Below are 13,405 nucleotides of genomic sequence, written 5' to 3' on the forward strand. Positions count from 1 at the left end.
TTTTGTATATAGTATGAGGTAGGGGTCCAATTTCATACTTTTACCTGTGGCTGTCCAGTTATACCAGTATCATTTTTTGAAAAGGCTGTTCTTTTCCTATTGAATTTTCTTGGCACCCTTGTCAAAAATTAATTGACCATAGATAATCCAAAACCATACAAAACCTTGTTGCTGTTGAGTCAATTCTTACTCATGGTGATCCCATGTGTTATAGGTAGAACTGCTCCATAGGGTTTTCTTGGCTGTGATCGTAACAGAAGCAGATTGCTAGACCCTTCTTCAACAGTACTGCTGGGTGAGTTCGAACTGCCAATCTTTAGATTAGTAGTTGAGTGCTGACCATTAGTGCCACCTAGGGACCCACTGACCATAAATAAAAGAGTTTATTTCTGGGCTGTAAATTCCATTCCTTTAATCTTTGTGTCTGCCCTTATGCCAGTACTACACTGTCTTGATTACTGTAACTTTATAGGAGGGTTTCGAACCGGTTCAGAACGTTTCAGTAGTTGCTGAAGTCAACAAGGGCCGTATACATGTTGCATAGCAACCAGATCTGTTGCCTGTGGGATTTTTGACCCAAGTAGGAAACAAACAGCCGTACCCTGCTCAAAGACGGCTGCTGACCATGCTGCTTTGAATGTGCATCACTCTCCAGAGTCCTGCCAATAATCCAGTCTCCGGCATCAGGCTCCTGAAACTTTCGGGACCCAGTAGGGAGATTTACTGAAATGAATTTACCTAATGTTCCATTCCGAACCGGTTCGAAGCCCTGCTGTGTAGTAAGTGTTGGAATCAGGAAGTATGAGTCCTCCAACTTTGTTCTTCGTTGTCAAGATTGTTTTGGCTCCTTAGGGGGCGGTGAGTTTATGTTAATGGGAGAGAAACAACTCAGAAAAGGAGAGGGAGAATGGTTGTACAACTTGAAGAATGTGATCAATGTCACTGAATTGTACATGTAGAAACTGTTGAATTGGTTTATGTTTTGCTGCATATATTCTCAACAACAACAACATAAATAAATTTTTCTTAAAAGATTGTTTTGGCTATTCTAGATCACTTACATTTCCATGTATTGCTTCTATACTCAGAGGGGAAAAGGTTTTTAGAAAAGAAGAAAGACATTGCTGAAGGAACTGTGAAGTTCATTTTGTGTTTTCTGAGTGGTACTACTACAGTGTACCTTTCCTGTTAGGCAGGGTAATTTTTCTTTCCTAAATTTTAGTATAGTAAATTTTAGTCAAGGAGCCTTGGTGGTGCAATGGCTAAGTCCTTGGCTGCTAACTGAAAAGTTGGCAATTTAAAACCACCAGCAGCTCTGTGGAAGTAACGATTTGGTGATTTGCTTCCGTAAAGATTGCAGCCTAGGAAGCCCTATGGGGCAGTTCTACTCTGTCACGTAGGGTTGCTATGAGTCGGAATTGACTTGACAGAACACACCAACAACAAATCTTAGTCATGGTAGATTTTGTTTCAGTGTTGATAAAATAGCCTCATTTCCTGTGTTGAGTCACCTGACTGGGTCTCAGAATTCTTCCCACAGCACCCAAACTCTTGGTTTTCTCCTAGAAAGGCATAATCACACTTTATTGTGGTTGTCCCTAAACTGTTTTGATTGAACAGCTAGCCCATCAGCAAATCATTTTTAAGTATGCTTCCCCAAAATGTGTTTTTATTCTTTTATAAATTATATACACTTAGGAGTATATGGAAACCCTGGTGGCGTAGTTGTTAAGAGCTATGGCTGCTAACCCAAAGGTCGGCAGTTCAAACCCACCAGGTGCTCCTTGGAAACACTATGGGGTAGTTCTAACCTGTCCTATAGGGTCACTATCGACAGCAATGGGTTTGGTTTTTTTCAATGTATATGAGTATTATATACATTAAAAACATACCTAAAACAAATTTTTAGAGGATGAGATAACAAATGTTTAGAAATAGAAGTTTCCCCACGCCTCAGTGACTCTTACATGTCTCTTTGGAGATTGAGCTCTTCGGCTCTCTCCTGTTTACCTCTGTGTGTTCCTAGCACCCAGCCAACCAGGGCCTGATAAACAGCAGGACCTAAAATGTCTGTTGCACAAAAGAAAAATCTCAGATATCCTGCTATTTCAATTAAAACACACTGACTCTCTTTCCAGGTTTTGCATGCAGCAAGAAAAGGTTTTGCATGTATCATCTGGTAGGGTCACTTTATAGAGAAGTTGTGGGCTCTTCTCTCCTTATCTTCTCTTTTATCTTTGATTGCACCTCTTCTGACTCATTTGTTTCAGAAATAGTAGCTGTATCATCTTCAATCTATATTCTTCATTCCAGTCTGTGTTTGTCAGGCAGAGTCCCGGGTAGAACATAACAACTTTTGGAACATAAAGAATCCAAAGCGAGGTCTCTACTCACCATGGTATCAAGTAGGATGTGAACAAGGGGCAAGGGAGCTTTTGGGGTGGAAAGTCGGGGGGGCTTCATGGAACTGGATTTTAAAGGACAGGTGGGAGTTAAGAAGAGTGGAAAGACAGTCCCAACTGAACAGCAGGAGCAAAGGCAGGAACATGGGAGTGGACCCAGCACATTCCAAACTAGAGGACAGCTTGGTGTGGCTGGTCCTAGGGGCAGGGGTGGTTGGATTTGTGTCTTAAAAGATCACTCTGGCAGCTCTGGGGAGTATTAGAGTCTTGAGGCTGGAGGCAAGTTGAGGCTGTTGATTGCCTGGAGAAAATCCTAAAACCAAACCCGTTACCATTGAATCAATTCCAAGTCATAGCAACCCTATAGGACAGAGCTGCCCCATGAGGTTTCTAAAGAGCAGCTGGTGGATTTGAACTGTTGACCTTTTGGTTAGTAGCCAAGCTGTTAACCATTGTACCACCAGGGCTCCTGAGTAGAACAAGTGGTTTGCGATCAAGCTGCTGAACTAAAGGTTGGCAGCTCGAACCCACCCAGCGACTCTGCGGAACAAAGGTCTGGTGAACTGCTTCCCTAAAGTTTACAACCAAGAAAACCCTATGGAACAGCTCTACTCTGTAACACATGGGGTCGTCATGAGTTGGCTGATTCAAAGGCAGCTAACAACAACAACAACAAGGTAGAAACTTCTGGGCTTGGAAGCCCACACTTTGAAGTAAACTGCATTCTCTTTTGGGGTTTCAAAGCCCACTTTTTTTTTTTCCCCAGTCCTGTCCCTTTGTTCTTATCCTTTGTCCCCGTCAGTTGTACCTTTTTATTAAAACACACACACACACACACACACACACACACACTCTTTTTATTTCCTGGGAATCCTGGGGATGGATTGTTCTGCTTCTGCTTCTCGGCTCCCTTTGAGGCCTGTAGCCTATGGAAGACACTGAGGTGCATTTCTGCACAGCTTTTATCAAGCAAGGTCTTACTAGAACAGGTACAGAAAATATCCTCTAGGATATCAGGAATCCCGAACCCACCGCCAGGGGCGTGTCTAGGCGGGGCACGCAGTCCAGCTCACCCTTTCTTCCTGGATCACTCCCCTTCCCCGCCCACTGGGGAAGGAGGGGGCAGGGCAACACGACGCCCTCGGGGTGGGCCTGGCGCCTGGTCGTGGCCTGGGGCGGCCTCGGCGCGGTGGTGGGCGGTGTTTCCCCGCCGGCGGGTCTCATTGACGGTATCGGCCCGCCCTGCGCGGGGCCTAGTCCCTGAGAGCGCGGCCCCGCCCCCACGGGGTTGGGAGGGCGGGGCGCGAGCCGAGCGCGCGAGCTGGGCCCGAGCCGGCCTGGGAGCCCGTGGAGTCGGGCACGGGGAACGAAGCACCGGGGCGGCGGCGGCGGCGCGCACGATGGCTCCGGCCGGGGACCGGGAGGGCTACTGGGGCTCCACGACCTCCACGCTGGACTGGTGCGAGGAGAACTACGCCGTGACCTGGTATATCGCCGAGTTCTGTGAGTGCGGGTACGGGCACCTGAGCAGCCGGCCTGAGGCGGGGAGGAAAGGGGAGAGGGCGTCCGGCCTGAGGGGGAAACGCCATGTGAGGAAGGGAAAGGGCGCGGGAGCCGCGCGGAGGGGCAAGAGGACGAACCTGCCGGGCAGGGTAGGCACCGGGCCTGGCCGGGGGAGGTGGAGTGGGGGAACCCGGGGCCAGGGAAGGAGTGGGGGATGCTACAGATGAGGGGAGCGCACGGGAGAATCCAGTGTGTAGGGTGAGGAGTGCTGGCGTGTGGAAGGACTGAATGGGGACCTTAAGATTGGAGGCCTTAAGATTGGGGGCCAGAAGAGAAGTGGGGAGCCCCTCTTGGACCCAAGGGGAAAGCCTGAAGAGCAGGGTTGGGGATGGGAATTTCATCTGATGGGCGGAGTAGGGCAGGCTAGGGGCAGTCCGGGAAGAGGTGGGGAATGTGGAGGACTGTCCATTTGAAAGAGGCCGCAGGACACCTGCTCCTACTGTAGCTCCGCCACCTTAGCCTCAAGGGCACAGAGAAGGGACCGTTTCCTAGCTTAATCCTCTCTCAAAGATGGGAAAACTCTAAGGGCTTTCCCTTCCTCTTTCTCTGTTCTTGTTAGACTTCCTCAGTCTCCTCCAGGGAACAGCTTTACCAGTGTTAGAACCGCCTTCCGCGAATCCCGCTCCTGCCCCCAGGATAACTTCTTGTACCAGAGCTCCGTTTACTCTTGAGCACTACTATTCAACTATCTCCTTGCACCGGTACTAGACGGCAGAGCATATAGTCTGTACTCTCTTGGTCGTGCCTGGCTCCCAAGAGCACAAGAGAGCAAGTCCCTGCTCTGTTCTTCCTCCTGTCCCGCTACCTATGGGTCAGGGGTCAGATGTGAGGACACTACTTCCACTGATTGTACCTTCTGAGGACTTGGGGCAGAATCCTCCTCCAGCTGCTGCCCCTGACAGGCACTCCTGGCCAAATTAGGTTTTTACTGTGTGTTTTATCATGCTTGGAGAGCACAAGAAAAATCTGCCACTTATTTTTACATTGTTTACTTTGGTCACGTTTTGAGAGCCCAAGGTTTGATCCTCCTTTTAGGTACCTGCTTCTTTCTGGTAAGGTACAGAGAATATTGTTTGGCTAGCTATTATTGGTTTCTTTTAATTGGGTCCCTTTCTGAGGACAAAACTGTTTTTAGCTAACCTTCCCATTGTTGGGTCCTTCTCCCAGGCATCTGTTTGGCTTTGTAGTAAAGAGGCAAGGATTTCTTGCCTCCTAATCCTACTTTAAGGAGCCCTCGTGGCACAGTGGTTAAGTACTTGGTGGCTAACCGCAAGGTCGGTAGTTCAGATCCGCTAGCCACTCCTTGGGAGAAAGATGTGGCAGTCTGCTTGCATAAAGATTACAGCCTTGGTAACCCCATGGGGCAGTTCTACTCTGCCCTGTAGGGTCGCTATGAGATGGAATCCACTCCACAGTAATGGTTTGGTTAATCCAACTTTCTTCTGTTCCCGGTAATTGACTAGGATGAGCTAAAAAAAGAAAACAGAACTCTTTTTGCAGAGAGTCACTTTTCCTGAACTACTAATTTAAATTAATAATTTTTACATAATAATTAAGGGATATGAGCAAAGGGATCATTTGCAGTGTAATTACTTGGCATCCCAGATGCTGGCAAAGGAAACACTTCACCAACTTGTTAGATCATGTTGACAAGCCCACATTGGGTCCAGAGGACCATACCATGATTATGAGGGAAGGAATTTTAAATCATGTTCTGTGAACTAGAATTTGTAACATGGAAAAGAGAAACTTGGAGATCTTTAATACTGGATAGGCTATCATATAGAATTATTAAACTTTCTGTATTTCTCTAGAGTGCAGAATTAGGTCCTATGGGTGGAAACTAACTGTAAGAAGGGAGATTTTGCTTCAGCATAAGGAAAAACTTTCTAACCAATGATGCAAGTTGAAGCCAGGCTGGAGTGGAAGGTAGAAGACTTTTTGTCACTGTAAGGATTAAAGCAGACATTGCTCAACTAATTCATGTGACTATTTTAGGGAAAATTAATTGTTTAGTAGAGAAAAGAGGCTGTTGGCCTTAGTTGACCTTTAGGTCTCTTGCAGCCTTATGGGTCTACATAGATGATAATAATTCTTAGTTTAGAACCAAGGTTTTGGATTAGAATCAAGAGAGAAAACTGGCAGTTAAGTCATGTGGGCAGTGAGAGAGTAAGGCACTACTCTTCTTGCAGATAGCTCTGAGAAATGGGAAATGGCTTTAGTTCTCAATGTCCTCAGAAGAGGAAACTCTGAACAGACTGTAGGGAGGGCTTTTTTTTTTTTTTAATTTTCTAGTCCTAGGTGAAAGTTTACAGCTCAAGTTAGTTTCTCATTCATAAATTTATACACATTGTTTTGTGACATTGGTTGTGATCCCTGCAGTATGACAATACCCTCCTCCTTTCTACTCTGAGATCCCTGTGTCCATTCGTCTAGTTTTCCTGTGCCTTCTTGCCTTCTCCTCTTGCTTTTGGGCAGGGGTTGCCTGTTTGGTCTCGTACATTCGATTGAACTAAGAAGCACATTCCTCACCTGTGTTATTGTTTGTTTTATAGGCCTGTCTATGTCTGAGAAGTGTTGTTTGGGAGTGGCTTCAGTTCTGAGTTAGCAGGGTGTCTGGGGGCCATAGTCTTGAGGGTTCCTCAAGTCTGTCAGACCAGTAAGTCTGGTCTTTTTTTTGTGAATTTGAATTTCTACATTTTTCTCTTGCTCTGTCCAGGACTCTCTATTGTGATCCCTGTCAGTGTGATTGGTGGTAGTAGCCAGGCACCATCTAGGTCTTCTGGGTTCAGGCTGGTGGAGGCTGTGGTTCATGTGGTCCATTAGTCCTTTGCACTAATATTTTCCTTGTGTCTTCAGTTTTCTTCATTCTCTTCTGCTCCAGACGGGATGGGACCAATACATGTATCTTAGATGGCTGCTTGCAAGCTTTTAATACCCTAGATGCTACTCACCAATTTAAGATGTAGAACATTTTCTTTATGAACTATGTTATGCCAGTTGACCTAGATGTCCCCAGGGGGTCTATGGTCCTCAGGCCTCAGCCCCAGCAGCTCGATCCTTCAAGGTGTTTAGATATGTCTAGGAAACTTCTATGACTTTGCCTTGTTCAAGTTATGGTGACTTTCCCTATGTTTTGTATTGTCTTTCCCTTCACCAAAGTTAACACTTGTTTACTGTCTAGTTAGTGATTTCCCTGCTCCACCTCTCCCCTCCCATCAAAGATTGTTTTTTTCTGTGTGTAAACCTTTTCTTGGGTTTTTATGATAGTGGTTCCATACAATATTTGTTCTTTTGTAATTGACTTATTTCACTCAGCCTAATGTCCTCCAGATTCATCCATGCTGTGAGATGTTTCCTGGACTCATCATTGTTATTTATCGTTGCATCATATTTCTTTGTATGTATGTGCCATAATTTATCTGTTGATGGGCACTTTGGTTGTTTCCATGTTTTAGCTATTGTGAATAATGCTGCATTGAACATGGGTGTACATATGTCTATTCGTGTGACGGTTCTTATTTCTCTAGGATATATTCCTAGGAGTAGAATTGCTGGATCATATGGTATTTCTATTTCTAGCTTTTTAAGGAAGTGCCATATGGTTTTCCACAGTGGTTGTACCCCTATACATTCCCACCAGCAGTGCCTCACAGTTCCAATCTTCCTGCAACCTCTCCAACATTTATTATTTTCTGTTTTTTTTTTTTTTTTTTTTCCCATTACAGCCAGTATTGTTGGGGTTTGGTGGTATCTTGTTGTACTTTTGATTTGCATTTCTCTAATGGCTAATGATCGCGAGCATTTCTTCATGTGTCTGTTAGCCATCTGAATGTCTTCTTTGGTAAAGTGTCTGTTCATATCATTTGCCCATTTTTTAATTGAATTATCTTTTTGTTGTTGAAGTATTTTGTAAATTTTAGAGATTAGACCCTTATCGAATATGTCGTAGCCAAAACTTTTTCCCAGTCTGTAGGTTCTCTTTTTACTCTTTTGGTGAAGTCTTTTGATGAGCATAAGTGTTTAATTTTTGGAGCTCCCAGTTATCTAGTTTCTCTTGCATTGTTAGTTTTGGTTTGTATTCTATTTATACCATTTATTAGGGCCTGTAGCGTTTTTTTTTTTTTCATGATCTTTATCGTTTTAGATTTTATATTTAGGTCTGATCCGTTTTGAGTTAGTTTTTGTGTATGGTATGAGGTATGGATCCTATTTCATTTTTTTACAGATGTCCATCCAGTTATGCCAGTACCATTTGTTAAAGAGACTGTCTTTTCCCCATTTAACGAACTTTGGCCCTTTGTCAAGTATCAGCTGGCTTTAGATGGATAGATTTACCTCTGGGTTCTCAGTTCTATTCCATTGGTCCATGTGTATGTTGTACCAGTACCAGGCTGTTTTGACTGCCGTGGCTGTATAGTAGGTTCTGGGATCTGGTAGTGTGAGGCCTCCCACTTTGTTGTTCTTCCTCAGCAATGCTTTACTTATCTGGGGCCTCGTCCCTTTCCATATGAAGTTGGTGATTAGTTTCTCCATCTCGTTAAAGAATGCTGTTGGAATTTGATTGGGATTGCATTGCAGAGAGGGCTTTGACATAGGAACCAGAGGGAGTGCAAGAAGAGGATGAGAGAATGTTGATACCCCTTTGCCCGTGTACCTTGAGAGAAAATGATCTGGAGGAAGTTGAGGTCAGTCTTCTTATCACTGCATGTGGTGGATGTTTATTATATCTTCAAGTAAGAGAATTTGATCTTTGAAAACTATTCTGTTTAATAACTGTGTGTTTAAAATAAATGCAATTTTATCATAATATTTACATTAACAATAGTAGTATTACGGAAGATAATAATAATGGTAAAAATAGCTATTTAAGTGATAGGAGCCACACTTTGCCAAGCACTTCATGTATCTCATCTCTTTTGATCTTTACAATGATCCCCAAAAGAAGATATTAGTAATCATCCCTGTTTCACAGATTAGGAAGTTGAAACTCTAAGAAGTAACTTATCTAAGGTTGCACAACTAATAAGTGGTACAGAAGTAGTATTGAAGTTGAGGTGTGACTCTAAAGCTACTACACCATATTACCTCCCCATCATTATTTCCATCATGCATTAATTGTTTTGCCCTTGCATGCAAGGAATGAGGACAGACATGAAATACTATGCTGTCACAAAGACAAATTTAAGAACTATATCCCCATCAGGGTGTGTGTATTTTGGGTAGTATAAAGATGAGTTTGGGGAATTGCATGTTCAGATATGGCAGTGGTTCTTAGTCGCTTTCTCCACCTACCTGAAAAAATATCTTTTTAGCATCACCCAATATCAGTTCAAATTCTTTTTAGTTTGAGCACACTGTAAGGACCACAGGGAAGGAGTGGAAGATCTGTCTTCTAGTTGTGAAATAATAAGTGTCTTAATGTGCTAGAAGTTATAGGTCCTAGCAGTCTTCACTTTGCACAGTAGTATGGGACCTTGAAAATGACCATGCAAGTTGAAACCAGGCAAAGCAATCTTTTTTTTTTTTTTTAATTGTACTTCAGGTGAAGGTTAAGGCAAAGCAATCTTAATAATGAATAGGATAAGTCACAATTGTTCTGTGACCTTGAAAATTTTTTGTTAAACATTGAAAAACCTTCTTGCTGTTGGTTATATATGCATAGGGAAATAAACAAAAAACAAAAAAAAAAAAAAGGAAATCCAACACTAATCTTTGTTTGTTGTTATTGTTAGTTGCTGTTGAATAGATTGTAATTCATGGCGACCCCATGTGTTACAGAGTAGAATTGCTCCATAGGGCCTTTTGGCTGTAATCTGAACAGAAGCAGAAGGTCAGGCCTATCTTCTGTGATACCACTGGGTAGGTTCAAACCGCCAACCTTTAGGTTAGCAGTTGAGTGCAAACTATTTAGTTCACTGTAAATTAAAACATTAGAAACATTGAGAATTAAAGTATTTTATTTCTTTGTAAAAGAACTTATCAAGAGTAGTTTAAGCAGTGCTTACTTTCTTCTTGTCATAGAACTTATGATATGGAATGAGCATCTTTTCAATGCTTTGGCAGATTGTCATACTCCTTTCTATGTTTGGATCAGCTTCTAACATTTTATACTTCCAGCTTTCAATATTGTGAAATATCTCTGAAAGTTCCTTTAATACAGTTTTTTTGTCGGCATCACTTCCTCTGGGACATCTTCAGCCATTTTGCTATAACTACTTTCTTCATTTATGTTGATAAGTTTGTCTTCACTAAATTCCTTTCATTTTGTATATCTAGAGTCTCTCGAATGGCAGCAGTGTCAGCATTCCCAGGGACAGCTATTTCTTCTATAACTCTGTTTAAGTTCAATTAGAATTTCACTTCTGTTATCACTTTCTGTTTCTTTGCTGCACTTTCATTGTTGTTGGCCAGTTTTGCCTTCTGATTATCCATTTTTGCAAAATGTCACATGAGTTTATTGCCAGGACACCAGGAGATAACACAGTTACATGCTTTGCTCTCGGTGCGTGGACCAGCAGACTTTGAATGAAGTGATCTGGTTTATTACTGATTGTGATATGCATCTATTATTTATGTAGTGATTTGTGGACTGAAGATCAAGCAGTAATGTTTGTACTATATGCAGTTACTCACAGTTAATATACCATAGTAACAAATTTGAACTGTATATTTCTAATCCTCAGAACACTTCTATTAGAAGGCAGCATTAGCCGTTTTATAGGGGAGGAAGGAGTCTTAGAAAAGTAACCTGCTCAGTGTCGCACAGCTATTAAGGGGTAGAAATGGTATTCAAATACAGGTCTGACAAATCTTTCTACCAAGACATACTGTATACAGGAACTTCAGATACTACTGGTTTAATGGAAGAGATATTTCCTAAAGAGATGTGGAAGTAAATTCTAAGCTTTAGAGGAGAATTACCCAGTTAAAAATTATTCAGAATGCTTCACTTATTTACTCAGCATATTTTTATTGAGCACTTATTTTGTTATTGACTCAGAATACAAAGCTATATAGACAATTTCTTTGTTTAAGGGAGCTAATCTAATAGGGGTATGAACAAGTAAGTACAAAACAGGCACACTTCTATTTTCCAGTGACATGCATTCCTAAAAATATATGTGGAGGGAGATTGTCCCAGAGTTGACATATTATGAATCAGGATTATTTAACAGAAAGCCAAAAATATTTTTTTAAATTCCTAATTATGGTTCTTACAAGGGGTTCCTCAGCTTGAGGAATCCCTGGGTGATGCAAATGGTTAACACACTCAGCTGCTAACCAAAAGGTTGGAGATTTAAATCCACCCAGAAGTGCCTTGGAAGAAAGGTCTAGTGATCTACTTCTAAAAAATCAGCCACTGAAAACCTTACGGAACATAGTTCTACTTTCACCATGAGTCAGAATCAGCTTGATGGCAACTGGTACTATTACCGGCACCTCAGTCCGAAAAGGTGACCTGGTTGGTAAGACTTTCATGGGTGGGGAGCATCTCTTTTGTCCTTGGGTGATTCAGGTTACCTGTCGTCCCTCCAAGGAGCCCCTGTGACACAGCGGTTAAGTGCTTGGCTGCTAACTGAAAGGTCAGCGGTTCAAACCCACTAGCCTCTCTGTGGGAGAAAGATGTGGCAGTCTGCTTCCGCAAAGATTACAGCCTTGGAAGCCCTATGGGGGCAGCTCTACTGTGTCCTGTAGGGTTGCTATGAGTCAGAATCGACTCGATGGCCATAAGTTTGTTTGTTTTTTTTTTATCATCCTTTCTCCTGAGTTTGCTGCCCTGACCCATGGGCAGAAGGAAAGTAGGGCAAACCTCAATCTTTATACCTTTATTATGGGATTCAGTATTAGATGGGTAAAGGGTTTTTTCTGCAACACAAGACAAGAGAGGCTTCAGCGAGGAGCTGCTTGTAGTCCCTTGTTGCCTTTTTTTTCCTTTCCTTTTTTGAGAGCCCTTTCTACCATCTTTCCTGAATGGTAATCACAAGTAAGTGAGCGTGCTTCAGTTTAGGCCTCCTGGGTCTTTGTGGGCTTGCAGAGGTGACAACCCTGTCACCTTAAGGAAGGCAGCTCTTTCTTTTAGGGTCACTGACAGGCAAGCAGCCCTGCCTCTGACCTACAGCCCCAAAGCAGTATAAGTCAACTGAAGAATGAAGGCCAAATGAAGGGCCAGATTCAGAGTACAAAAGGGTTTAGGTTTAATGTATACAAATCAAGGACTGCCAGTAAGTTGTTTTAGGTTTTTAAATTGTTTTAAAAACTTAAAGCATGGGTAGGTTTATAAAGGCCTTATAGTGTTGGTGTTGGAAGAACTGCTATACCAGCTATTTTAACCTTTTCATCAGAAAGGAGCCTTTTAATATTTTCTTTCATGGGCTCCATTGATTTATTATTGTTGTTGTTAGTTGCCACGGAGTTGATTCTGACTCATGGAGATCTTATGTATAACAGAACGAAATGTTGCCCTGTCCTGTGCCATCTTTATGATCATTGGTATCCTTGAGTCCATTGTGGCTTTTGTGTCAATCCATCTCATTAAGGGTTTCCCTCATTTTCATTGGCCCTCTACTTTACCAAATATGTTGTCCTTTTCTAGCAGTTAGTTTTCCTGATGACACATCCAAAGTAAGCAAGCTGAATTCTCACCATCCTTGCTTCTGAGGAGCGTTCTGGGTGTATTTCTTCTAAGACTGATTTGTTCATTCTTGTAGTCCATGATATACTCAATATTCTTCGCCAGTACCACATTTGAATGTATCAGTTCTCTGTCTGTCTTTTTCATTGTCCAGCTTTTGCATGCATATGAAGCAATTGAAAAGACCATGGCTTGGGTAAGGCTCCCCTTAGTCATCAGAATAACATCCTTGCTTTTTAAAATGTTAAAGAGGTCTTTTGCAACAGATTTGCTCAGTGCAATGTGTCATTTGACTTTTTGACTGTTGCTTCCATGGACATTGATTGTTGATCCAAGTAGTAGAATGAAATCGTAGACAACTTCAGTTTCTTCTGTTTATCATGATGCTGTTTATCAGTCTAGTTGTGAGGATTTTTGTTTTTTTTATGTTCAACCAAAATCTGTGCTGAAGTCTGTAGTCTTTGACCTTCATCAGTAAGTGCTTTAAGTCATCTTTCATTTTCAGTAAGCAAGGTTGTGTCATCTGCATATCGCAGGTTGTTAATAAGTCTTCTTCCAATCTTGACGCTGCATTCTTCTTCACATACTTGGAGCCTCTTGGAGTATTTGTTCAGCATGGAGATTGAATAAGTAAGGTGAAAGGATACAACCTGCCACCACATTTTCCGATTTTAAACCGTACAGTATCCTCTTGTTCTGTTTGAATCACTTCCCCTTGATCCATGTCCAGGTTCTGCATGAGCACAATTAAGTGTTCTGGAATTCCTATTCTTTTTTTTTTTTTAAAGGTTATTATTATTATTAT

General features: G+C 42.3%; 1 protein-coding gene across 3 annotated transcripts in view; it reads left to right on the forward strand.

Moving 5' to 3' along the window:
* Positions 1-3,737: 3,737 nt before the first annotated feature.
* ACER3 (alkaline ceramidase 3) overlaps positions 3,738-13,405 on the forward strand; it is a 180,719-nt gene continuing 171,051 nt past the window's right edge. Inside the window, exon 1 of one of the 3 annotated variants that reach the window (XM_004381987.1) lies at positions 3,738-3,905. In XM_004381987.1, the coding sequence (XP_004382044.1) occupies positions 3,803-3,905 (103 nt within the window). In that variant the 5' untranslated portion in view covers positions 3,738-3,802. Of the gene's footprint in view, positions 3,916-13,405 lie in introns of all 3 variants that reach the window. The other 2 variants (XM_023736579.1, XM_023736580.1) reach the window with 2 other exon arrangements.

The sequence above is a fragment of the Trichechus manatus genome, unplaced genomic scaffold (genome assembly GCF_000243295.1).
Source record: "Trichechus manatus latirostris isolate Lorelei unplaced genomic scaffold, TriManLat1.0 scaffold00088, whole genome shotgun sequence".
NCBI classification, from domain to species: Eukaryota; Metazoa; Chordata; class Mammalia; order Sirenia; family Trichechidae; genus Trichechus; species Trichechus manatus.